The 27766-nt window shown below is 45.3% G+C and overlaps 1 protein-coding gene and 1 pseudogene across 2 annotated transcripts in view; one reads left to right on the top strand and one right to left on the bottom strand.

Annotated features, from left to right (window-relative positions):
* The window catches only part of LOC311139857 (rap guanine nucleotide exchange factor 5-like), a 29838-nt gene extending 26967 nt beyond the window's left edge, over nucleotides 1-2871 (top strand). The window contains exon 16 of the mRNA XM_084174834.1: nucleotides 46-2871. Coding sequence (XP_084030960.1) covers nucleotides 46-164 — 119 coding nt within the window. The 3' untranslated portion in view covers nucleotides 165-2871. The remainder of the gene's footprint in view (nucleotides 1-45) is intronic.
* LOC311139293 (dynein axonemal heavy chain 11-like) overlaps nucleotides 443-27766 on the bottom strand; it is a 77711-nt pseudogene continuing 50387 nt past the window's right edge. Inside the window, exons 39-48 of the transcript in view lie at nucleotides 26742-26912; nucleotides 26177-26293; nucleotides 25622-25813; nucleotides 25164-25291; nucleotides 24674-24795; nucleotides 22570-22796; nucleotides 22282-22473; nucleotides 22046-22103; nucleotides 15623-15729; nucleotides 443-532 (exon numbers count right to left, since the gene is read on the bottom strand). The product of the transcript in view is annotated as a dynein axonemal heavy chain 11-like (transcript). The remainder of the gene's footprint in view (nucleotides 533-15622; nucleotides 15730-22045; nucleotides 22104-22281; nucleotides 22474-22569; nucleotides 22797-24673; nucleotides 24796-25163; nucleotides 25292-25621; nucleotides 25814-26176; nucleotides 26294-26741; nucleotides 26913-27766) is intronic.

Below are 27766 nucleotides of genomic sequence, written 5' to 3'. Positions count from 1 at the left end.
GTGTAAGTGTAAACGTGTGTATTTACTGTGTGGTTTACCTCCTAGGGAACGGGATGCCCCAGAAGATCAGTCCGGAGCTGCGGGCCTATGTCGACTACCTTCACGTCATTGACAATCAGCAGACTCTGTTTGAACTGTCCCACAGACTGGAGCCCCGTGTGTAGATGGACCACACATACACTCTCTGAGGCTGCCTCCCTCCCTCCACCCCTCAAAGTCAGACAACCAAGGAGCAGGGTACCAACCAGTCTCTGGAAACATCCCTCAGCACTCGGTTATCAACTTAGAGAAACATGGGTTGGCCAACTCTACTAGAGTGCTACAAAGTGTGGAGGCTTTTGTTCCAGCTCTGACAGACACACACACACACACACACACATATACAGGGTTCTACTAATCAGCTGCACACACAGCAGGACTTTGATGAGTTTAATTAAATGGGTTAATGCAGGGCTGGAACAAAAGCCTGCATGCCCTGAAGCTCCCCGGGAGTAGGGTTGGCCAGAGCCGACAGAGAGATGACCGTGTGACACTGGCCAACCACAAGATGGTGCCAAAAGACATACTGGAATACTGAGCAATGATGGAGCAGAGATAACCAAAGAGCTTCTCAGTTGAACAAATAGATCTGGATCCGTATTGATCAAAGGATCCCAGAATAGGAGTGCTGATGTAGGATCAGTTTAGCCTTTTAGATCATAATGAATGGACAGGGGGGACATAGATCAGCACTCCTATTCAGTATGTCATGGTGGATAAATAGCTGGATAAACTCGGATCGCTGGTCGCAGTGAAAAAAGTAAGGCTTCCTATTCTTTCAATGCATTTTTCTGCAAAAGGTGGGTACATTGTTGGGGCCCTTCCCCCCAAAAAGGTGGGTACACTGCGTTTACCCTCCACTACACCATGCTCCTACTCTGAGACGCTTTATGAATATGGACCCTGCTTCAGTAATTGTGTATTGATAGCTTCAGGTTGTTGTTATCTGCTTCCAAACAGGTGACCACACCTTGATTATCTATCTACACAAAACCAATTAAAGCATCAACCTTCTGGGGACTTTCAAACCAGGACACTTTCAAACCAGGACACTACACTTGTGAGTGTGTGTGTGATTATTGCATAAATGTCACTTCCAAATAGGCTCAAGGACTGAAATTATGTTTTTTTAAGATTCATTTTCTGAGTAAAGTGAGAAAGGTAATAAACCATCCTCAACAGTAGAAGGGTTATGTTATAGTTATAGATAATGTAATAAACCATCCTCAACAGTAGTAGAAGGGTTATGTTACAGTTATAGATAATGTAATAAAACCATCCTCAACAGTAGAAGGGTTTTGTTACAGTTATAGATAATGTAATAAACCATCCTCAACAGTAGAAGGGTTATGTTACCGTTATAGATAATGTAATAAACCATCCTCAACAGTAGAAGGATTATGTTACAGTTCTAGATAATGTAATAAACCATCCTCAACAGTAGAAGGGTTATGTTACAGTTATAGATAATGTAATAAACCATTGTCAATGGTAGAAGGGTTATGTTACAGTTCTAGATAATGTAATAAACCATCCTCAACAGTAGAAGGGTTATGTTACAGTTATAGATAATGTAATAAACCATCCTCAACAGTAGAAGGGTTATGTTATAGTTATAAATAATGTAATAAACCATCCTCAACAGTAGAAGGGTTATGTTACAGTTATAGATAATGTAATAAACCATCCTCAACAGTAGAAGGGTTATGTTACAGTTATAGATAATCTAATAAACCATCCAACGGTAGAAGGGTTATGTTACAGTTATAGATAATGTAATAAAACCATCCTCAACAGTAGTAGAAGGGTTATGCTACAGTTATGGACTTAGATGTTTGGTCTTAGCTGTGGACAATCAGAGACGTAGCTTGAGGCATTAGATCCTTACATTACCTGTCATGTCTCTGTATCTGGCACTATAAAGAAACAGCAATACACCAAGTCAACACTTTTGCCTTTGAACATTCTAGTCCAGTTGAAAATGCCTTTGCCTATTTCTTTCAGTGGCAGTATTAGTTCAGCTTGTAGAAATGGCTTTTAACAATAAACTGTACACGTATCCACCCTCGGGATGTTGTATCCTATTCTAGGGAATCCTCTTTGTGAATGTTTCACTGGTTTTGAAAATAGATTAGACCATGATATAGAGATTCTTCAGTACCACCATCAGTTCTCCTGTTGTGGATTCCCCTGATATGTAACGTGTGTATCATAGAGATAGAACAGATCTATATCTATGGTGTGTATAGTGTTTTGAGGCAGGTCATGTACTATAGATTCCATGTATATACTGTAGTATGTTGTGCATTCGCTGGTTGGACATGGAGATGGATAATTATTTATTATTATATTTATTACTTGTATGGTTGCTGCTCTTTGGCTGAATATAATTCCCTTCCATGTCATGTCTGCGCCCCAAATGACACCCTATTCCCTATTGTGCATTACTTTTGACCAGGTCCCATAGGGCTCTTGTCAAAAGTAGTGCACTATGTAGGGAATAGGGTGCCATTTGGGACGCACTCCAAGTGTTTAGTACCTGCCATGGTTCCAATGGGTTAGGAGCTGGTCTGCATGATGTGGCAAAGCCATGGATTGACCACCAAGTAAAATATGCATGTAACAATAAGAATTTCCTTGTAAACTACTTTTATTCTACATGTCGCTACAATGCCCAAATTAGCCTATACTAAGAAATATTATTTCCAAAAGGGCAACAAAGCAATACAAAGTCAATTATCTTCTCTCGCATCACTGTTTTCTTTATGCATTTCATTTTTTTACAATCATTATGAAATGTTAAATAATAAATCAAATGTTTTGTTTTATGAATACAGTGTGTTGAGTTTCTTTGGAAATAAGTGTGAATACATGTTAAAGGGAGACTCAGCGAAATGACGTTGCCGCGAGCAGCATCGCAAATATTGAGATGAGCGAGATGCACGACTTCACACACACAGTGTCTGCGCGGGTTCGCTTCACGCTGTGTACAGAGAAGCAGAGCCAAGCGCTTCAACACTTGTAATCATTACGGAAATTGACCCACTATGCTGTTTACTTTCTGCATCTCGCTGAGTCTGCCTTTAAATGGAATCAGACCAATACAGTTAGAGCAGGTACATCAGTCTACCACTGCTTCCTAGTGGCACAACTTTGAGCGCTCATATCCTGAAACTACTATCACATGGTCAAGCGATAAACATTTCAATTCATGAACACAGATGTTGACGTTAACACTTTCTTAACTCATATTTACAATTCTGGGTGTTTTTTTTTCTTCATGTTTAGTAACTAAAATACAACATGTTCTCTCAGAAAGAATGCCTTAAATATTCAGTCTTCATCCTCAAGGTTGCTATTCACCAAACAGAAATCTCTCAAATATCACTATCTGCACACTTTGCATAGAGCCCTGTACAACGACAAACAAGACCAGCTTTCCTCCAGTTCCCTAAAAGCGTCTGTTCCCCCGCCCAATACCCTCATTGACCTTAACCAGGTGCCCTGTGTGGCCTTTAACATGCCTCTCTATGACATGCACCCTGCTGGGCCAGGCTGTGCACCCTGCCATTTCCTCCCCAACATGCAGGCACCCCCTCATTTCCCTGTCACCTAATGACTGCCTAACCGCCGCCGCACGCTAATGGGGGGGGAAGAGAGGAGGCAGATGAAGGCCTAGGTTCTGTCCCACATGGCACCTTACTCCCTATATAGTGCACTACTTTTAGACTACTTCTGGTCCAAAGTAGTGCACTATGTAGAGAGGGAATAGGTTGCCATTTTGGACGTAGCCCTAGAGAGCGGAGAGAAGGCTCAATTTCCCCGTTGAGGATACAATAAACCCACAGAATCAATCTTCCATCTGCTGCCTGTTCTGTTGTTGTAGCCTGACAGTGTAGAAGCCACTTTGGCTCCCAGGAAGGAATTAAGTGCAACACAACAGCTATTTGCGTCGGCGTGCGTTAGGTACCGGGTGAGAAGACAGAATCCTTCTAAGTAGGACTCCCAACTAGAGATTACCGTGGCGACGTTAATTGGTGAAAGTGCTCATAGAAGTGTGTAATTTAATGAATTTAACAACACAAAACGTGCGTCAGTCATACCCACTTCACGCAAGTGCGTGGTTGTAAAGGGGCAGTGTAGTCAAAAATGTGGTTTTCCTGTGTTTAAAAAATATATATTTCCACACTATGAGGTTGGAATATTACTGTGAAACTGGGAAAATTATGATAATGAACTTTTAGTGTCAGCTTGTGTGAGATTTCAGCTTGTGTGGCTGGGTGGAATTTTTGGTTAATAGACCAATATCAAAGAGAGTTTGCCCTCCTCTCTACCAATAACAGGAAATGTTCAGGTTACACATCCTCCCCATTAGGCTCCTCCAATTACGCCCCTCTCTCAGACCACTCCCAGACAGTCCTAGCAAAATTATAGCTTGAGAAATTGCATTTTGCTAAGACGGTAAGAAGCTATTTTTGTTTCTTTTTGACCATTCTAATTGAAAACAATCACTGTAAGGAAATGATTTGATACAGAGATAAAACGGCTGCATTGGACCTTTAAAGAGGTGTCACGTCTTTCCCCTCTGAGTACTATGGAACAGGGCCAACAGATGGCGGCATAGCCTTTATCTGCAGCAGGCAACTGTCATCTCATCAGTTTAAGGCATCTTTGTGATGTTACCACCACCTCCCACCTTCCCACCCAGTATACATCAGCAATGTCAAACAATAATATTGATCATTTTTAAAGGTACACCGTTTAAACTGAACATTATGAAATGGTTAGTTATATATAGAGTTGATTATCATTATTGCATAGGCTTCTAGATTAATATCTTTGGAGCTGCATAATCTTTTAATCGGTGAAGATTAAAAAGTAGACTCCTCTCTCGGTGAGAATACGATCAGAACCTTGACTGTGAACCCGGGGTCATATTTCATCATAACTCTGACATACAGTAGAGCTCCAGGGAGATCAATCACCAACACTCACATTATACCTTCTGCCTGGGGGCTTTGTTGCGCCCCAAATGGCACACTATTCCCTATATAAGCCCCATACAGGCCCTGGTCAGAATTAGTGCACTATATAGGGAATAGGATACCATTTGGGACACAGACTATGACTCAATGACAGTACAGTCAAACTACTGGCCCCACGTTTAGCATATTTGGGTTGTCTGTTGTTGTTTTTTGTTCATCTAATTAATCTAGCACATCACAAAAGTCAACTTCACTTGCTACATTTCCCCTACTCTCTGGATCACATGATCTTGTTGTTGTCTGCTCATTCTGTGTGTGGTTAAATTCAGTCCAGAGAGCTTGATAACCAGAAACTATAACACAGAGCATAGAGAAATAAAGGAGGGCTGGTCTAATCTGAAGCTGCTCTTCATAAAGAGATATCAGTAGGATCTCTGTGAATAGGTTCCTCTACATCACCATGCCCTGAATGAATTACACCAGTCTGTTAGTATTCTGTCTCCGGTGTACAAAAAGGTCAAAATCAAATTCAGCTCATTTAAAAGTCAATAGGCGCCGTGCACACATCTCCTGGGAATGCCAGGCCTGGGACTCTGCTCCAGACGCTATTGTGTATCATTCAGTTAGCCGACCTTCCAATAAAATATGCTCTCCATACTGAATTAGATGGTCCAAATAGAAGCATAAGCTCCCGACAAATCCTGCTCCCTCTTGGGTAAACAGTCTCAGGGGTGTAGTTCACACACACGTATGTACACCAGCAAGTACATCTTTTCATTAATTCCTCTTTATTCATATTGACATTTAAATTTGCATTGGTGTAATACTGAAAGTAATTCAAAAATACATTCAGAGAAAAGTATATTAGTTATTGCTTATATAACATAGGAATTAGTACTTTTTAAAATCCTTAGCTTATTATATGTTATAAAAGCTACAAAAATACTAATAGTTTCTTGTTCTACTGATTCAAGAGACACACCACACCATAATACAGAGGGGCGCCTACCCGACTGCTCGGAGGCGTCCGCATGGTCCTAAAGCACACAGTTGCCTCGTTTTCTATCACATTCCAATGATAAAACGGGGGGGGGGGGGGGGACAAAAATGCAATTTCAGAATGTGTGTGGGGGGGACATGTCCCCCCCGTCCCCAGTGAAAATCGCGCCCCTGGTAATACATAATCCCCACATGACACAGCATGGAACACTATGCTGCTTTACCAATCAAACAGTTGTCATTGTGCTCAGTGTCAGTGGTTAGATCAGTGTTTCCCCTAGATAATTTAACAAAAGGCGGGCACCCCAACTAAACAATGGCAGGGGAAGTATTTGACATACTTAATCACCGGCAGACTTGGCCACAGGTAAATTGTTGGCACACGTTCATCCTTATTCCATCTCAGAGCTGCAGGACGCCTGATAAGTTGAAAAAAGTTTGCCAAAAGTTATAGAGTTACTGCTGTCTGTTCAGAAAGAAATTAAATAATTCAGAATAGCATACTACACCACGAGAAAGCCAAAAATTTAGCCACAGAGGATAAATAACTTTTTAGCCTAGCTATGGAAGTCTAGCCCAATAACAGGCCATAGCCTACAGTCGGGAACGAGCTGTAAATCTGTCAGTGAACAAACAGCATACAGAAAGAACTGGCCTTTTGCAATACTTAAAATAGTCTACAATCACAGGAAAACTCAGGTTGGAAAGCAAATGGCTCCTGCTGAAAAGAGAAGACTAATCGGTCAGTTGTAGGCTACCAAAATATTTGATCAACATCCAAATATTGTTTTAAAAAGATAAAACGAGAGAGAGAGAGAGAGAGAGAGAGAGAGAGAGAGAGGCTTTTGGCATGAGCACATATGCCATCACCAGCGAGTTAGCTGTGCATCATTGGGTGAGTCAGTGAAACTGGAAAGCATTTTTAGGACTATAATTTCTTCCTCATACTGTAGCATACAATATGTCACCACACTCCTAGGCCTAGGCTATTGATGGATTCAAGACGTTCGTTTTCATTGATCTTAGATTCTCAGTTTGTCAGTGTCAAAGTAGCGTTTATTTTCGATAATTTGTGCAGTATTATGGTGCTTTCAAGACAACTGGGAACGAGGTCGAATCATGACGTCAGTGATCTTCAGGTCGGAAAGTCAGAGCCCTAGAAAGAGGCCAGAGTTCCCCACTTGGAATTCCGAGTTGGATGACCGTTCAAAATTAATGTTCTCAGTCGGAGCTTGTTTTTTCCCCGATTTCCCAGTTGTCTTGAACCCACTGAAGTCTGAGATTTCCCAGCTCAGAGTTCCCAGTTGTTTTGAACGTGGCATTAAAAAAGATTATGCCAAAGTCTCCAGTCATGTAAAATGACATAAAATTGCATGAAATATGTTTATAAAAGGACAAATATTTCCCAGACTCTAGGCCACCAAAATAAATCCTATGTGTGCAATTTATGTAAGTGCCTCTACTCTACTGCTCTATGCAAATGTGATGATAAGCAATGTTTTATTCTAAAGGTGAAAAAAAAAAAATGATCATGCGCTCCGGTACATCAGAGCTCCCCAGGTCAGCGCTCACTTTTTGTTCCGGCACCTCCCGATTTACAAATTAAGCACTGCTTATATCAGTACGCTCGTAACAACTTAAGCGTTACGAAACTTCTATTAGATCAAATAAACCTCACGTAGGAAATAACACATTCGACACTCATTGACCTCCATACAAAAACTCCTTGCTTGGTGGGCGAAACAACAAAAAATGCCTCATGCTGGAGGGAAACAGTTTTTCAGCCGAGATGGGCCTCTCTCTTCCTCTTCCATAACAAAATATAGCTAGCTATCTTTGTTTGCCTGTTCGTTAGCTAGCTAACTTTCAGCTGACTGGTGTTAGCTAGCTACAGAGGCTATCTGCTGGACAAGCAAGCTAACGTTAGCTAGGGAATGCTAGGTAATCAAAATAGCTGTTTGCATTTATTGATTAACCTCAGCTTGAATACCACCATATTTGTATTTGTATTTATTATGGATCCCCATTAGCTGCTGCCAAGGCAGCAGCTACTCTTCCTGGGGTTCAGCAAAATTAAGGCAGTTATACATTTTAAAAACATTACAATACATTCATAACAGATTTCACAACATATTAATGTCACAATTCTCTAAAGCAGAACCCAGAAGCAGACCAGGACAAGGTGAGTAGAACGAAGGTGAGTATTTATTTACAAACTCAAATGTGGAAGCAGAATAATCCAGGAGACGGAGCGGGCAGCGGAGATGATGGTGGGAGTGAATAGGCAGATCCAATGGTGTCACAGAAGCCACCGACGACCAGGCAGGGGTGGGGTGAATGTTCTGGGAGAATGACTGTAGACAGAGTAAACGGATGTGAGTACACGGCAAGCAAAAAGTACAGAACAACAAAACAAACTCTAGTAAACTTGAGGCTGATACGCTGACACAACATACTGTTCATGGCTAACGATCCGGCAGGGAATGGATGTCAGGTCAGAGCTTATAAAGTGGAGAGGTGATGATCAGGACCAGGTGTGCAGATAGCTGATGAGATGCAGGTGCGGGTAATCGAGAGATCTCCCGCCTAGCCTCGTCGCCCGGCAACCAGACAGGGTGCGTTCAGGAACCTCAGGAAACAGACTCCAAGACAGAAAACAGGCAACTCAGGCAGAAACAGACTCAGGAAGCGGGATTCATGACAATTAAGTGTGTGCCCTCAGGCCTCTACTCTACTACCACATATCTATAACACTAAATCCATGTGTACATGTGTGTACAGTGCGTATGTTATCATGTGTATGCATGTGTCTATGTGTGTGTTGTTTCACAGTCCCCGCTGTCCCATAAGGTGTATTTCTTATCAGGTTTTTTTAATCTAATTTTACTGCTGGCATGAGTTACTTGATGTGGAATAGAGTTCCATGTAGTCATGGCTCTATGCAGTACTGTGCGCCTCCCATAGTCTGTTCTTGACTTGGGGACTGTGAAGAGACCTCTGGTGGCATGTGGGTGTCTTGTGGGGTAAGCATGGGTGTCTGAGCTGTGTGCCAGTAGTTCAAACAGACAGCTCTGTGCATTCAACATGTCAATACCTCTCACAAATACAAGTAGTGATGAAGTCAATCTCTCCTCCACTTTGAGCCAGGAGAGACTGACATGCATATTATTAATGTTAGCTCTCTGTGTACATCCAAGGGCCAGCCGTGCTGCCCTGTTCTGAGCCAATTGCAATTTTCGTAAGTTCCTCTTTGTAGCACCTGACCACAGGACTGAACAGTAGTCCAGGGCCTGTAGGACCTACCTAGCTGTGTGGCCCTGATTTAGCCCACTGCAGTAAAAGGTTATTAAGGTTAGGGTTAGATTTAACCTTTTACTGCAGTGGACTAAATCAGGGTCACACAGTGTTTCTCGGTAGTCTTCAACAATTCTACTTTGAAACAAAAGTATACACCTCACACACATGGTTATGGGACATGGTTAAGACACCTGTACCATGTCAGATATAGAGTTGAAATATATTCAATTTTGAGTTTGCACTCCAATATGACACTTTATATGCATCACAGAAGACTGAAATATAACAAAACCATTTGACATAGAAACACCTGATTTTTAAAGAACTTTTTATTTTCATAATTATGAAAGATATTAATAACATTCCACCCATGAGGCCACTAGAGGGTGATTTGGTCATTTGACTGCAGGAAAGGGTTTGAACCACACTGCTAACCCTAACCTTAAATTAAGACCAAAAAGCTCATTTTACTTTTCAGACATTTTTACAATATAGCCAATTCTGACTTTTCAGCTGGCCTATCTTAGGGGAAATCGCTCCAGGACAAGACTCATGACAATAAATGTCAACTTGCTCTGATTACACCTCTACACAATCAGATATACCTTAAAGCAGTCAGGTATGTATTCACCCCACCACTGTTCCTCCTGACCAAGGTGCTATTAGGGCCCAGGACTAGTAGTCATCTGTCAATGTGTTTGGCTGTATAGCACAGCAACATCCATCTCCCACTAACACTGCTGTCCCACCTATTGATTACCACCTAAATACATCAGTTCCAAAACAAAGTTTCCAGAACAGTTTGAGCTGGACCACTTTGGGATGATCGGTTTTTGGTAGCTAAGTGATGCAATTGAAATGGCTTTATTTGAGTGCAAAATTTATCATTTTCTGTGTGGAATTAATTTGGTGTTGAAATAAAATAAGACCTTAGGAGACCTACAGATGCTCTAAATCCAAAACATGGTGTCTAATGTCAGGTGAGTATTGGTTAAGTGGGACACGTAGCAAAGTGGGAGACTTAAGCTTTGTAATGGATATCTTTAAACATGCACAATAACATAACCTACAATCAATGCCTCTGTGTTAATGAGAAAGTATGTGATGATAAACAATGGTTTCAATGGGTATGACGTCATCATTGTGGGCGTGGCACCGCGTGTAATGACCCGCATCTCCGGAGGCATTACGGTAAGTAAAATGACAGCGTTCGGAGGTAAATAATGTTAAGGTTATAAAAAACTAAGAAAGGATATTCAGTGTCTCATTACAACATATTTTGTATGTAATTGTGAATCATAATGACTTACTAATCTCACCTTTTTCGAATGTTGACATTTTGACAGTGTCCCAGAATTGTCACACCCTGGCTCTGGGGACTCTATATGTTGAGCCAGGGTGTGTAAGTTCTATGTGTTTTTGTTCTATGGTGTATTCTATGGGTGCTATTTCTATGTTGGCCAGAGTGGCTCCCAATCAGAGGCAACGAGTGTCAGCTGTTGCTGGTTGTCTCTGATTGGGAGCCATATTTAAACTGTCTGTTTTCCCTTTGTGTTTGTGGGGTCTTGTTCCGTTTGGGTTGTGTTTACCGTAGGACATCACGTTTTCGTTTTGTTCGTGCAGTCATTATTTAAATAAATATGTTCGTTCATCACGCTGCTCCTTGGTCTACTCTCTATAACGATCGTGACAGAAGATCCCACCATACCAGGACCAAGCAGCGTGTCCAGGAGCAGGCAGCCTGGACGTGGGAGCAGATCTTGGACGGGCAGGGTTCCTGGACCTGGGAGGAAATCCAGGCCGGGATGGATCGCCGGCCATGGAAGGAGACGGTAGAGGCGCGACGGAGAGAGGAGCAACGGCGTAATCAGTGTCGTCGTCGGACGGACGAGAGGCAACCCCAAAACATTTTTTGGGGGGGGCACAGGGCATGGACGACGGGGCTGACGGAGGCAGACAAGGGGCGAATTCAGAAGGCCACCAGGTTACGGGAGCCATTGGTGAGAAGACGGAAGGAAGATGTAGAGGTGCGGCGAGAGGTACTGAGGTGTATTGCCAGTCCGGTCCGGCCCATTCCTGATCCCCGTTTAAGGCCAGTGGTGTGTGTTCCCAGTACGGTCCGGCCTGTTCCTGCCCCTCGCACCAAGTGTACGGTGCGCGTCGCCAGCCCGGCCCGGCCTGTTCCTGCTTCTCGCACCAAGTGTACGGTGCGCGTCGCCAGCCCGGCCCGGCCTGTTCCTGCCCCTCGCACCAAGTGTACGGTGCGCGTCGCCAGCCCGGCCCGGCCTGTTCCTGCTCCTCGCACCAAGTGTACGGTGCGCGTCGCCAGCCCGGCCCGGCCTGTTCCTGCCCCTCGCACCAAGTGTACGGTGCGCGTCGCCAGCCCGGCCCGGCCTGTTCCTGCCCCTCGCACCAAGTGTACGGTGCGCGTCGCCAGCCCGGCCCGGCCTGTTCCTGCCCCTCGCACCAAGCCTACGGTGCGCGTCGCCAGCCCGGCCCGGCCTGTTCCTGCTCCCCGCACCAAGCCTACCGTGTGCGTCGCCAGCCCGGCCCGGCCTGTTCCTGCCACTCGCACCAAGCCTACGGTGCGCGTCGCCAGCCCGGCCCGGCCTGTTCCTGCCACTCGCACCAAGCCTACGGTGCGCGTCGCCAGCCCGGCCCGGCCGGTTCCTGCCACTCGCACCAAGCCTACGGTGCGCGTCGCCAGCCCGGCCCGGCCTGTTCCTGCCACTCGCACCAAGCCTACGGTGCGCGTCGCCAGCCCGGCCCGGCCTGTTCCTGCCACTCGCACCAAGCCTACGGTGCGCGTCGCCAGCCCGGCCCGGCCTGTTCCTGCTTCTCGCACCAAGCCTACGGTGCGCGTCGCCAGCCCGGCCCGGCCTGTTCCTGCCACTCGCACCAAGCCTACGGTGCGCGTCGCCAGCCTGGCCCGGCCTGTTCCTGCCACTCGCACCAAGCCAGGGGTGCGAGTCGTCAGCCTGGTAAGGCCCGTTCCTGCTCCACGCACCAAGCCAGGGATGCGCAGCGTCAGCCCGGTCCGGTCCGTTCCTGCTCCACGCACCAAGCCAGGGGTGCGTATCGTCAGCCCGGTCCGGCCCGTTGCTGCTCCACGCACCAAGCCAGGGGTGCGCATCGTCAGCTCGGTCCGGTCCGTTCCTGCTCCACGCACCAAGCCAGGGGTGTGCGTCGTCAGTCCGGCACAACCCGTGCCTGGGTCACCGGTGCCTGGTCAGGTACCGGTCAGCTGCTCCACACTGGAGCTGAAGCTATCCGCTCCTACGATGTCCAGTTCAGCTCCAGCCAGTGGGGCCAGACCGGACCAGGGGCGCTACGGGGGGATTATTAGAGGGTGGTGGTCTAGCCCGGAGCCGGAACCACCTCCGAGGAGGAATGCCCACCCAGCCCTCCCCTGGTTTGTTGTTGTTCAGGCGCGGTCGCAGTCCGCGCCTTTGGGGGGGGGGGGGTACTGTCACACCCTGGCTCTGGGGACTCTATATGTTGAGCCAGGGTGTGTAAGTTCTATGTGTTTTTGTTCTATGGTGTATTCTATGGGTGCTATTTCTATGTTGGCCAGAGTGGCTCCCAATCAGAGGCAACGAGTGTCAGCTGTTGCTGGTTGTCTCTGATTGGGAGCCATATTTAAACTGTCTGTTTTCCCTTTGTGTTTGTGGGGTCTTGTTCCGTTTGGGTTGTGTTTACCGTAGGACGTCACGTTTTCGTTTTGTTCGTGCATTCATTATTTAAATAAATATGTTCGTTCATCACGCTGCGCCTTGGTCTACTCTCTATAACGATCGTGACAAGAATGCCAATGGCCTACTGTGAAACTGGGACATCCTGTTACTGTCAAACTGGGACACTCCTCTTGGTCATTTTAATGGAGAAAATATATTTGGGGGGATTATGAAATGCATGCTTTCGGAACAGAAATCCATTTTCTAAATAGGATCAAATGTTCAATTTCATTTCTCAAATCTGCTATCAGCTAGCTTGCAAGCGAAAGCACATTTTCAGAACGTGTCCCACTTACTCACCCTATGTATTTTATATTTGAGGAACTGTATCACACACACACACACACACACACACACAATTATAATATGAAATATACAGTGGCTTGCGAAAGTATTCACCCCCTTGGCATTTTTCCAATTTTGTTGCCTTACAACCTGGAATTAAAATAGATTTTTTTGGGGTTTGTATCATTTGATTACCACAACATGCCTACCACTTTGAAGATGCAAAAACAATTTTGGGGTGAAACAAACAAGAAATAAGACAAAAAACAGAAAACTTGAGCGTGCATAACTATTCACCCCCCCCAAAGTCAATACTTTGTAGAGCCACCTTTTGCAGCAATTACAGCTGCAAGTATCTTGGGGTATGTCTCTATAAGCTTGGCAAATCTAGTCACTTGGATTTTTGCCCATTCTTCAAGGCAAAACTGCTCCAGCTCCTTCAAGTTGGATGGGTTCCGCTGGTGTACAGCAATCTTTAAGTCATACCACAGATTCTAAATTGGATTGAGGTCTGGGCTTTGACTAGGCCATTCCAAGACATTTAAATGTTTCCCCTTAAGCCAGTCGAGTGTTGCTTTAGCAGTATGCTTAGGGTCATTGTCCTGCTGGAAGGTGAACCTCCGTCCCAGTCTCAAATCGGCAGGGGGCGGCAGGTAGCTTAGTGGTTAAGAGCGTTGTGCCTGTAACCGAAAGGTCGCTGGTTCTAATCCCCGAGCCGACTAGGTGAAAAATCTGTCGATGTGCCCTTGAGCAAGGCACTTAACCCTAATTGCTCCTGTAAGTCGCTCTGGATAAGAGCGTCTGCTAAATGACAAAAAAATAATAATAATAATAATAATCTCTGGAAGACAAACAACAAACAGGTTTCCCTCAAGAATTTCCCTGTATTTAGCGCCATCCATCACTCCTTCAATTCTGACCAGTTTCCCAGTCCCTGCCGATAAAAAACAGCTTAATGCTTCACTGTGGGGATGGGGTGATGAGATGTGTTGGGTTTGCGCCAGACATAGCGTTTTCCTTGATGGCCAAAAAGCTCAATTTTAGTCTCATCTGACCAGAGTACCTTCTTCCATATGTTTGGGGAGTCTCCCACATGCCTTTTGGCGAACACCAAATGTGTTTGCTTCTTTTTTGGTTAAAGCAATGGCTTTTTTCTGGCCACTCTTCCGTAAAGCCCAGCTCTGTGGAGTGTACGGCTTAAAAGTGGTCCTATGGACAGATACTCCAATCTCCGCTGTGGAGCTTTGCAGCTCCTTCAGGGTTATCTTTGGTTTCTTTGTTGCCTCTCTGATTAATGCCCTCCTTGCCTGGTCCGTGAGTTTTGGTGGGCGGCCCTCTCTTGGCAGGTTTGTTGTGGTACCATATTCTTTAAATTTTTTAATAATGGATTTAATGGTGCTCCGTGGGATGTTTAAAGTTTCAGATCTTTTTTATAACCCAACCCTGATCTGTACTTCTCCACAACTTTGTCCCTGACCTGTTTGGAGAGCTCCTTGGTCTTCATGGTGCCGCTTGCTTGGTGGTGCCCCTTGCTTAGTAGTGTTGCAGACTCTGGGGCCTTTCAGAACAGGTGTATATATACTGAGATCATGTGACAGATCATGTGACACTTAGATTGCACACAGGTGGACTTTATTTAACTAATGATGTGACCATTATTTATTTTTTATAATTTTTTGAAACAAGTTATTTTTTCAATTCACTTCACCAATTTGGACTATTTTGTGTATGTCCATTACATTAAATCCAAATAAAAATCAATTTAAATTACAGGTTGTAATGCAACAAAATAGGAAAAATGCCAAGGGGGATGAATACTTTTGCAAGGCACTGTATAATTGCAATTTATGCGCACATTTCAAGAGGGCACCCTTTACCTTTGGTACATACAGTACTCTGAATCTGAAGCTCTTTTGGGACTTTAAAAAAAAGGAATCATATCAATTCCAACTTAGTTTTCCCAAGACAAGATGAGTAATGTTGTCTGCTATTTGTTTGACATTATTACAAGCCACAGGAGGTTGGTGGCACCTTAATTGGGGAGGACAGGCTCGTGGTAATAGCTGGAGCGGAATTGGTGGAACGTTATCAAATGCATCAAACACACAGGTTCCATGTGTTTGATGCCATTCCATTTGGTAATTTCCAGCCATTATTATGAGCCGTCCTCCCCTCAGCAGCCTCCCCTGTTACAATCAGATCAGTGCTTATGGCTGAGATGGTCATTACATTACCACTGTTGGTTGGTAGAGCGCAAAAGACATATGCCTGGGTTAGGTTCACCATGTTGGGATGCACGTACTCCTGTAGGTAGGTCCAGCGTGGTCTTCTGTCCCAGTCGACTGTGATGTGTCCTCCATACATTATCTCTCCAGGTCCTCCCCAGGCACCTGGAGGAAACATTGAACATATTTGTATCAGTGGAGGCTGCTTATGGGAGGACGGCTCATAATAATGGCTGTAACGGAGCAAATGGAATGGCATCAAACACATGGAAACCATGTGTTGGGTGTATTTTAATCATTCCACTAATTCCGCTCCAGCCATTACCACGAACCCGTCCTCCCCAATTAAGGTGCCACCAACCTCCTGTGATTTGTATACTGTACTTGGTGAACAATTTGTCCTGATAAAGACCCAGTACGGGGTCTAAACCTTGCTCTATGAAACACTTTGGGAGCTTTGTAACAGTGTGTAGATGTACTTTTTATTCTATCTGGAGGAAAGCACCTTCTATCTGTTGTTCTTTACAAATGTTGTTTTAAATTAAAAGAAAATTCTACCTACACACTGAAGAAGGCTGTAAACCCGAAACATCTGTGTACACTATCCCTGATGCAGTGAAAATATTTACAAACTTTGAATAATGAAGTAATCTTTATGCAACATATTTTTGGGTGCGAACCATTTCCACCTCTTCGTTTGTCTGAAACACAACACACTGAATGTTGAAGTTATCTGCTACTAACTGCCATGAGCCATGGCACAATATTTCCAAGGTGCCACAGTATCAAAGCTGATACTGAATTAACAACAAACTGGATAACTGTGCTAGTGTAACCGGCGGGATGAACTCACGGCTAACGCGGGAGAAACCAACGTCTTGACCATTAGACCAAGAGGAAATGCTCTATTGACCCGAGGGCCAACACTGATTTTGAAGTCGCAGGCGGGGCTACCCATCACGTGACAATGAGCAGCCATGAACGACTCACGTCCGCTACACTAGCAGGCACCAGATTTGCTTTGAAGGCCACGTTTCTCAGACGACATAACAGGTGTCAAAATGGATCATAGCAATTGCAGATCTACTTTTATCTGAAATGAACAAACATTCACACTCTCTTCATCTCAAATGGCACACTATTCCCTACATAGTGCACTACTTTTGACCAGAGCCCTATGGGTCCTTCTCAAAAGTAGTGCACTACATTGGGAATAGGGTGCCATTTGGCGTACAACCCATCTCTGACACAACACTCTCTTCTTCCTCAGTAGAAAGCGATGATGATCCATGAGGGTGACGGAGGAAAGAAAGGAACGTGTGTGATTTATAATAACAAAAAATGGAGATCACAACCATTTGTACCTGTATTGTTTAGCAAACGACTTCCTTCTTCAGCACTAATTGCAGCGATCACTTATACGGCGTGGTGAACTGTCACGTCGGCCTGCGTGTAATTACACCGAGACCAACGCTTCATTTCCCCCCTAATGAATTCTCTGTGTAATACAGGTTAGTGTTTGGTTAACATAATGAAGGACATTCGTTTTTTGGGGGGCAGAATCTGAGGAGATAATTGGTTGTGACCGGAGTAATAGGAATGGTGTTTAGAAGAGAAAAACACATTAGGTGTTGTGAGTGTGACTGAAGGGCGCAACAGAATAATAACGGAAGGATTATTTCTTTGTGTGTCGGAGATAGTGAAATTATTGGCTGGGCTGTGTGAGTGGAGATACAGTGATATGATAGGCTAGGCTGTGTGAGTGGAGATACAGTGATATGATAAGCTGTGTGAGTGGAGATAGAGTGATATGATAGGCTGTGTGGGTGGAGATACAGTGATATGATAGGCTAGGCTGTGTGGGTGGAGATACAGTGATATGATAGGCTAGGCTGTGTGAGTGGAGATACAGTGATATGATAGGCTAGGCTGTGTGAGTGGAGATACAGTGATATGATAGGCTAGGCTGTGTGAGTGGAGATACAGTGATATGATAGGCTAGGCTGTGTGAGTGGAGATACGGTGATATGATAGGCTGTGTGAGTGGAGATACAGTGATATGATAGGCTGTGTGAGTGGAGATACGGTGATATGATAAGCTGTGTGAGTGGAGATACAGTGATATGATAGGCTAGGCTGTGTGGGTGGAGATAGTGAAATTATTGGCTGGGCTGTGTGAGTGGAGATACAGTGATATGATAGGCTGTGTGAGTGGAGATAGTGACATGATAGGCTAGGCTGTGTGAGTGGAGATACAGTGATATGATAGGCTGGGCTGTGTGAGTGGAGATACAGTGATATGATAGGTTGGGCTGTGTGAGTTGAGATAGAGTGATATGATAGGTTGGGCTGTGTGAGTGGAATAGCGTGATATGATAGGCTGGGCTGTGTGAGTGGAGATACAGTGATATGATAGGCTGGGCTGTGTGAGTGGAGATACAGTGATATGATAGGCTGTGTGGGTGGAGATACAGTGATATGATAGGCTAGGCTGTGTGGGTGGAGATACAGTGATATGATAGACTAGGCTGTGTGAGTGGAGATACAGTGATATGATAGGCTAGGCTGTGTGAGTGGAGATACAGTGATATGATAGGCTAGGCTGTGTGAGTGGAGATACAGTGATATGATAGGCTAGGCTGTGTGAGTGGAGATACAGTGATATGATAGGCTAGGCTGTGTGAGTGGAGATACGGTGATATGATAGGCTGTGTGAGTGGAGATACAGTGATATGATAGGCTGTGTGAGTGGAGATACGGTGATATGATAAGCTGTGTGAGTGGAGATACAGTGATATGATAGGCTAGGCTGTGTGGGTGGAGATAGTGAAATTATTGGCTGGGCTGTGTGAGTGGAGATACAGTGATATGATAGGCTGTGTGAGTGGAGATAGTGACATGATAGGCTAGGCTGTGTGAGTGGAGATACAGTGATATGATAGGCTGGGCTGTGTGAGTGGAGATACAGTGATATGATAGGTTGGGCTGTGTGAGTGGAGATAGAGTGATATGATAGGTTGGGCTGTGTGAGTGGAATAGCGTGATATGATAGGCTGGGCTGTGTGAGTGGAGATACAGTGATATGATAGGCTGGGCTGTGTGAGTGGAGATACAGTGATATGATAGGCTGGGCTGTGTGAGTGGAGATACAGTGATATGATAAGCTGTGTGAGTGGAGATACAGTGATATGATAGGCTAGGCTGTGTGAGTGGAGATACAGTGATATGATAGGCTAGGCTGTGTGAGTGGAGATACAGTGATATGATAGGCTAGGCTGTGTGAGTGGAGATACGGTGATATGATAGGCTGTGTGAGTGGAGATACAGTGATATGATAGGCTAGGCTGTGTGGGTGGAGATACAGTGATATGATAGGCTGTGTGAGTGGAGATACAGTGATATGATAGGCTGGGCTGTGTGGGTGGAGATACAGTGATATGATAGGCTGGGCTGTGTGAGTGGAGATACAGTGATATGATAGGCTAGGCTGTGTGAGTGGAGATGTGAAGATACACTACATGAACAAAAGTATGTGGACACCTGCTCGTTGAACATCTCATTCCAAAATCATGGGCATTAATATGGAGTTGGTCCCCCTTTGCTGCTAATAACAGCCTCCACTCTTCTGGGATGGCTTTCCACTAGATGTTGGAACATTGCTGCGGGGACGTGCTTCCATTCAGCCACAAGAGCATTAGTGAGGTTGGGCACTGATGTTGGGCAATTAGGCCTGGCTCGCAGTCGGTGTTCCAATTCATCCCAAAGATGTTAGATGGGGTTGAGGTCATGGCTCTGTGCAGGCCAATCAAGTTCTTCCACACCGATCTCGACAAACCATTTCTGTATGGACCTCGCTTTGTGCACGGGGGCATTGTCATGCTGAAACAGGAAAGGGCCTTCCCCAAACTGTTGCCACAAAGTTGGAAGAACAGAATTGTCTAGAATGTCATTGTATGCTGTAGCGTTAAGATTTCCCTTCACTGGAACTAAGGGGCCTTAGTCCGAACCATGACAAACAGCCCCAGACCATTATTCCTCCTCCACCAAACTTTACAGTTGGCACTACGCATTCGGGCAGGTAGTGTTCTCCTGGCATCCACCAAATCCATATTAATCTGTTGGACTGCCAGATGGTGAAGCGTGATTCATCATACAGAGAACGCATTTCCACTGCGCATTTCCACTGCTCCAGAGCTTTACACCACTCCAGCCGACGCTTGGCATTTCCCACTGTGATCTTAGGCTTGTGTGCGGCTGCTCGGCCATGGAAACCCATTTCATGAAGCTCCCAACGAACAGTTCTTGTGCTGATGTTGCTTCCAGAGAACGCTTGGAACTCAGTAGTGAGTGTTGCAACCGAGGACAGACGATTTTTATGCCCTGCGCGCTTCAGCACTCGGCGGTCCCGTTCTGTGAGCTTGTTTGGCCTACCACTTCGCGGCTGAGCCATTGTTGCTCCTAGATGTTTCCACTTCACAATAACAGCACTTACAGTTGACCGGGGCAGCTCTAGCAGGGCAGAAATTTTATTAACTGACTTGTTGGAAAGGTGGCATCCTATGACGGTGCCATGTTGAAAGTCACTGAGCTCTTCAGTAAGGCCATTCTACTGCCAATGTTTGTCTAAGGAGATTGCGTGTGGAAGATTTCACTGCATATGAATGGAACATTTACTAACTGCACTTCTTTTGCTTATTGAAATAACTTATATTACTATATTTTAAAAACGAATTGAAGTAATTGATCGAAATATATTGTCTTAATACAAATCTGAAATCTCATATCTTGGATGAGTTTCCAATGGAGACTAATTGCCCCTTCGCTAAGCCACACCCCAGAATTTGGGGCAACCAATTGCAGCGTTCCAATGGATAGCAACTATTGTCGAGTCCGACACTTCTGACAAGCTCCCGTTTTAAACACATGGAAGCCATTGAGGGCATTGCAACGACGGAGAGTTCATTCAAAAACAAAATTGTTTAAAATGGCAAAATAATTGAACAGTGCACCGGGAGTACTTGCAGATGTGATTCCTGAAATGCAGAGCCTGTTGGGAGTATTTTTCGAATCTGAAATTTTACTTTTGTTACATTGTTTGCTAGCTCAGCTGAGTCTCAGTCGCATTGACCACCCAATGTTGCTAACACTAGCTAGCTAGCCAGTTAATATAACATTTTTCTAAATGTATGTTGCCTAGCTAAGTTAGCAATGTAATGAAAACAACTCATATGCTGTCGACATCAGGATATGATTTGAGAACACTAGTAAGCCCCAAAAGTGGTTAGTAGTAGTGGTGTGCCGATTACTCTGACAAAACGAGTATCGTAACGGATATGGAGAATTTTCCGAATACGATGATAAGTATTTTGTATTATTATCCATGATCAGAAATCTCTCTTTCACTCAAACAGTGTGAAGCGCTGTGTGCTCTAAACAACTATTAGCTTGTTCTATCTGTAAAGAAACGGGTGGGGTATCGGTTGAGCTTGGTGCAACGACTGGATTGGATTAGAAAATGATGCGCTCATTTGCCCAGACAGAAACACGCGCGGCTCTTAATCACTCACATAGTCACTCGTATCATGGCACAAGTCTCCCCTTCTCCAAACATTGTGTGTGAATCGGAATCCGTGGCTAGTCATTGTTCTAGCTTGCAATCTAGTTATTTTCTGTTGACCTTTCTGAGGCCACATCGTTGTTTGTCTGTCTTCTTGACGCTGTTTACTAGGTTACTACTTTGTCTATCCTTATAAATATTCCATTGCAGACGACGTCTGTTATTTCGTGATCTAAACCCATGCTTGCTATTATTATTTATTCTCGCCCATGCATTTTTCCTGAGCGACAGATCATTAGAAAATAAAATTACGATTTTGATTGTACAAATGTTGTGGCATAAGTGTCGGGAGAGAAGTTTTGCTCTTCTCGAAAGTTAAACAATATATGGAGCAGGCACAATAGCCTACCTTCACCCCCCCCCCCCCCAAAAAAAAGTATGATAAATGTATGCACTCACTAAGTGTAAGTCGCTCTGGATAATAGCGTCTGCTAAATGACCCAACAACAAAAAAAATCTGTGTCAGGAATAAATGCAGGCCGCAGTAGCCAGCTATGCAGTAGGCTATTTATTAGCCTATTTCGTTGATAATTGAATAGGACAAAGTAAGTAAATAATTTTCATCTGTCGGGGTCGTTTACCTTTGAACAATGTGTGTGAAGGACCTAATGATGCACTCTGAGTGATGGAGCAGTAATGTGCACTTGAGGTATAGGCTTTACTGGTATTTAAAGCGCACTTCCGGGTTTTCCGAACACCAGTAAATCAGATTACGAGTATGATGAGATCAGCACACCACTAGTTTTCTAGTTTTGGCTGCATGGTGACAGTGCATTCAGAGCCATCCAGTGGCTAGACACACTACAACCGTCATTTTACCAGGTTCCCGTGAAGCAATTGTAATGACAGTCCACAACAACTTACCCGAGAGTTTAAGATCATTGTGAGGGGATTTCGCCAGCGGTTCACACGGGGAAACTGTCTTCACGGGAAAATGTTGACCTGAGGTTGCAACAGTAACCAAGGAGGGCGGGGCTTAACGAATGGTAAATTATTTACTGAGTAAATCAAGATTTCTCCAACCTGGATTTGTGGAAAACCTGGGAAATTTTTGGAAGGTTTTTGGAATGTTGCATCCCTAAGGTGAATGTGAGCATTACTTTGGTGTTGGCCTCCAGGTAGTTGTAGATCACGTTGACAGAGATGGCCAGGTCTCCTGTGTTGAAGGGGTAAGATCTGTTCCAGCCTTGGGGACAAAACTTCCTGTGCTCTGTCACACAAGCATGGAAGTAGCAGAGGGAGAAGAACAGACCGTTGAACTCCTGCTCCCGAGAACACATCTCCAGAGTATCCTGTAAACAGAGAGAGAGAGTGAGAGAGAGAGCAATAGCTAAATTCTATATCTATAAAACAACTTTTTTTTAATCAGCCATATGTTTGCCTCTGACCTGGTTGAAGTTGTGGAGGGCAGTGTGCAGACTGGCGTGCATGCCGGTGGGCGGCTCGTTGGTGATCTTGAACGAGTTCTCCAGGATGCCTCTGGGGATGACGTGCTGGACAGGGCTGGGCGCCGGCTCCCCGCTGATGAACACCCGATAGTCAGGGTGGCTGTTCACCCGGTCCTCTCCAGGAGGGCTTCCAGAGTGGGCAACCAACACGCCACCAAGTGCACATTCTGACCAAAGCACACACACACACTATACTGTATTTATTGGCTTTTATGTGTTCATCAAGGTGGCTTAATGAGGGGAAATGTTTCTAGAAACAAGACCTAAACGCTTTTGTTCCAGCAAAGTACTGAAGCAGCTGATTTAGCTGATCTAATCTAATCATGCTTTTGATTGAACCAAATTGATTGAACCAAATTGCCTTAGGTTCCCTGGCTCAGCTCAGGAAGGCAGATAATAATGTTGAATCAGGTGCTCTGGACTGGCTGGCTGGAACAACATCATACAGTCACTATGACACCAGACTACCACTAGTCTAGTCTGGCTGGCTGGAACAACATCATACAGTCACTATGACACCAGACTACCACTAGTCTAGTCTGGCTGGCTGGAACAACATCATACAGTCACTATGACACTCCAGACTACCACTAGTCTAGTCTGGCTGGCTGGAACAACATCATACAGTCACTATGACACCAGACTACCACTAGTCTAGTCTGGCTGGCTGGAACAACATCATACAGTCACTATGACACCAGACTACCACTAGTCTAGTCTGGCTGGCTGGAACAACATAATACAGTCACTATGACACCAGACTACCACTAGTCTAGTCTGGCTGGCTGGAACAACATCATACAGTCACTATGACACCAGACTACCACTAGTCTAGTCTGGCTGGCTGGAACAACATCATACAGTCACTATGACACCAGACTACCACTAGTCTAGTCTGGCTGGCTGGAACAACATCATACAGTCACTATGACACTCCAGACTACCACTAGTCTAGTCTGGCTGGCTGGAACAACATCATACAGTCACTATGACACCAGACTACCACTAGTCTAGTCTGGCTGGCTGGAACAACATCATACAGTCACTATGACACTCCAGACTACCACTAGTCTAGTCTGGCTGGCTGGAACAACATCATACAGTCACTATGACACCAGACTACCACTAGTCTAGGCTTCCTTACTGTATTACAGTGTACAGCTGGGCTGTTCAACTCCGGTCCTGGAGAGACTTCCGGTTTTCATCCTCTCCTTCTAATCAAGGACTGATTCAGACCTGAGACACCAGGTGAGTGTAATTAACTACCAGGTAGAAACAAAAACCAGAAGTGTTTTGGCCCTCCAGGACTGGAATTGGGCAGCTCTGCTGTACACTGTAATACAGCATTCAGAAAGTAGTGTGAAAGTCTGAGTGCCAGAAGGCCAGGGTACTGTATGCACTTGTTGGACTATTCCATTTGTTCAACTGAGCCATGCAACCTCAATCAAATACTTCCATACTGACGGAAACACACAAATACAATCAAGTTGACACTATTTCAGATGCTGTTCTCTACCTGCAGGATGACCCAGTGTCTGCTGTTCTCTACCTGCAGGATGACCCAGTGTCTGCTGTTCCATACCTGCAGGATGACCCAGTGTCTGCTGTTCCCTACCTGCAGGATGACCCAGTGTCTGCTGTTCCCTACCTGCAGGATGACCCAGTGTCTGCTGTTCCCTACCTGCAGGATGACCCAGTGTCTGCTGTTCCATACCTGCAGGATGACCCAGTGTCTGCTGTTCTCTACCTGCAGGATGACCCAGTGTCTGCTGTTCCCTACCTGCAGGATGACCCAGTGTCTGCTGTTCCCTACCTGCAGGATGACCCAGTGTCTGCTGTTCCCTACCTGCAGGATGACCCAGTGTCTGCTGTTCCCTACCTGCAGGATGACCCAGTGTCTGCTGTTCCCTACCTGCAGGATGACCCAGTGTCTGCTGTTCCCTACCTGCAGGATGACCCAGTGTCTGCTGTTCTCTACCTGCAGGATGACCCAGTGTCTGCTGTTCCCTACCTGCAGGATGACCCAGTGTCTGCTGTTCCCTACCTGCAGGATGACCCAGTGTCCGTGTTGAGAGGCCTTCTGCAGGGCCCTGTCAGCCATCTCCTCCTGACCCAGAGACATGTTGTGTAGAGTCCCCAGCTCTATGGAAAAACCCAGCCTCAAGCCTACAACACAGGACACTCAGAATCTCTCTCCACAGTCACCATGTGCTTCTTATCATCAGGATGTAGCTGAATCAGGTGTGTAGGATGCTCGCCCATATATTTATTTATATATTCTTAATTCTATTGCATTACTTAGATTTGTGTGTATTGGGTATATGTTGTGAAATTGTTAGATATTACCGCACTGTCGGAGCTAGAAACACAAGCATTTCGCTACACCTGCAATAACATCTGCTAAACACATGTATGTGACCAATACAATGTGATTTGATGTGTACAGTAAGAACAGAACTGGAGTCTGCTGCATAACCCAGTAGCACTCTAGGAGGAGGGTTGGCAGCCCGGTGTTAGACTGTAGTGTTGTGTACCCAGGTTCTCCACATCGTTGAGTGGGTCCACTAAAGGAGAGAGGGTGAAGAACACAGGCGTGGAGGGGCTGCTCTCCACCCTGGCAGCATCCACATAGCTCGCTCCCAAGCTCTCCTCCACAAAGCTCCTGTCACAGTTCAAATCACAGATTTAGTTACCTACTCACTATGAGACTGATAGAGGTGAAATACAGTACGTCACTATAATTTCCTTACTGGCAACACTTGAGGTACATGAAACAATGTTGCAGTTACATCAAACAAGTGCAGGGGCCACACTTCCTCACCATAAATGAAAGAATACTGTTGAATATGTAATGCTAATGTCTCAGTCCCAAATGGCACCCTTTTCCCTCATAGTACACTACTTTTGACAAGAACCCCATGGGCCCTGGTCAAAAGTAGTGCACTATATAGGGAATAATAGGGGGGCATTTGGGACAGAACCGATGTCTCACCTGAGGGCGTAGGTCATTCTGTCAAGGCGTATGGCTCTCAGCATAATGAGTTTCTGTAGGGGGCTCTTATTCTTCCAGTCCTGAGGAAACCCCTCTCTCTCAGGACACTCAGTCCACCAGCTTCCTCCAGCGCTTGGCTGAGCCCTCAACGTCCCGGTCCAACCCCCGGAACTCATCCAGGGTAGACAGGGTCTGAGGAGATCATCATCACACCACCCTAAACTCCCAATGCCCCAGTGCAGGCTCCCTATGGGCCCTGGTCAAAAGTAGTGTACTACATAGGGAATAAGCTGCCATTTGGATCGCACACACAGTGTGCTACAGTACTTCTTAGTGCGCTCATTTTAGTGCACTCTATGGGTAATAGGGTGTGATTAGTGCACTCTATGGGGAATGGAGTGTGATTAGTGCACTCTATGGGGAATAGGGTGTGATTAGTGCACTCTATGGGGAATAGGGTGTGATTAGTGCACTCTATGGGGAATAGGGTGTGATTAGTGCACTCTATGGGGAATAGGGTGTGATTTGAGGTGTAGCCTTGGAGATGTGTGTTACCCTGACGATACCCCAGGCCTGTGGGGACAGGAATGAGACAGGACTGGCTCCGCTGGGCTCCACTGGGAAATGCAACAGGAAGTCCTGGGCCTCAATCTTCCCCCGGGTCAGCAGAATCTGGAGAGGAGGGAGAACAGAAAGATAACAACAGGTTTAGATTAGAAACTTCAGAGCTTCTATCATATCAATAACGTTTTTGATCAAACAAGATTATGGCCTCGGCTACCAGAAACAGCCATCTGAAACAGAGACATGTGAAGCCATGACCATGTGAATGACAGCCTTATGATAGACCCTTACTCACAGTGGAGTTGAGAACAGTTGGCGACAGGCAGGTGGCCATGACAGATATTAGCATTCTGCCGTCAGGCCACACCCCCTGTCAGAGGTAACAGTCTGAACAGCTTTGGCCAGGCCAGATGGGAGAGCTAATCAAAAGCAGCGTATGGTCCTTCTGTCCTGCTGACGGCCTCTAATTGAAGCTAATGTGGGGCCAGAATAAGTGCTTTGATTGATGAGGATGACAGGGGGGCCCAACCTTTTGGGGCGGCCCCAGGCCACTTACCTGGAAGGCGTTGTGTGACAGGAAGGTTAACTTGTCTCTCTGGAAGAGGCCCCGGCTGGTGTAGAGGAATGCTGAGTAGGTGACGGCCTCAGTCAAGGAGGGCACTCTGGCCCTCACGTCCTCGTCCCACTCCGCTCGCTCCATGGCTTTGTGGAAGACTATGTTGAAGGTCTGGAGCACAGGTACAGGGAGACAGATAAAGGGAGACAGGTACAGGGAGGCGGGTACAGGGAGACAGGAACAGAGAGACATATACAGGGAGACAGGTACAGGGAGACGGGTACAGGGAGGCGGGTACAGGGAGGCGGGTACAGGGAGATTAACTGTTCTATTACACCCCAGGGAGTTTCTCCCATGTGTCTCAACAAGCTATGAGAGTAGTGAGTGACTACACAAACACTTGACAAGTGTGACTCCAGACATTAAACTCCCTAAAGGAGAACTGGTACATGGGGTTATAAGAGGTTTATAAGAGGTTCTAATCAACTTCAGTGAGAACTGGTACATGGGGTTATAAGAGGTTTATAAGAGGTTCATAAGAGGTTCTAATCAACTTCAGTGAGAACTGGTACATGGGGTTATAAGAGGTTATAATCACCTTGAGGGGGAACTGTTACATGGGGTTATAAGAGGTTTATAAGAGGTTCTAATCAACTTCAGTGAGAACTGGTACATGGGGTTATAAGAGGTTATAATCACCTTGAGGGGGAACTGTTACATGGGGTTATAAGAGGTTATAATCACCTTGAGGGGGAACTGTTACATGGAGTTATATGAGGTTATAATCACCTTGAGGGGGAACTGTTACATGGGGTTATAAGAGGTTTATAAGAGGTTATAATCACCTTGAGGGGGAACTGTTACATGGGTTTATAAGAGGTTATAATCACCTTGAGGGGGGAACTGTTACATGGGGTTATAAGAGGTTTATAAGAGGTTCTAATCAACTTCAGTGAGAACTGGTACATGGGGTTATAAGAGGTTATAATCACCTTGAGGGGGAACTGTTACATGGGGTTATAATA

The sequence above is a fragment of the Coregonus lavaretus genome (assembly GCF_964263955.1).
Source record: "Coregonus lavaretus genome assembly, chromosome: 13".
NCBI classification, from domain to species: domain Eukaryota; kingdom Metazoa; phylum Chordata; class Actinopteri; order Salmoniformes; family Salmonidae; genus Coregonus; species Coregonus lavaretus.
Note: the sequence above shows the minus strand (reverse complement) of the source record. Positions and strands in the feature narration are given on the sequence as shown.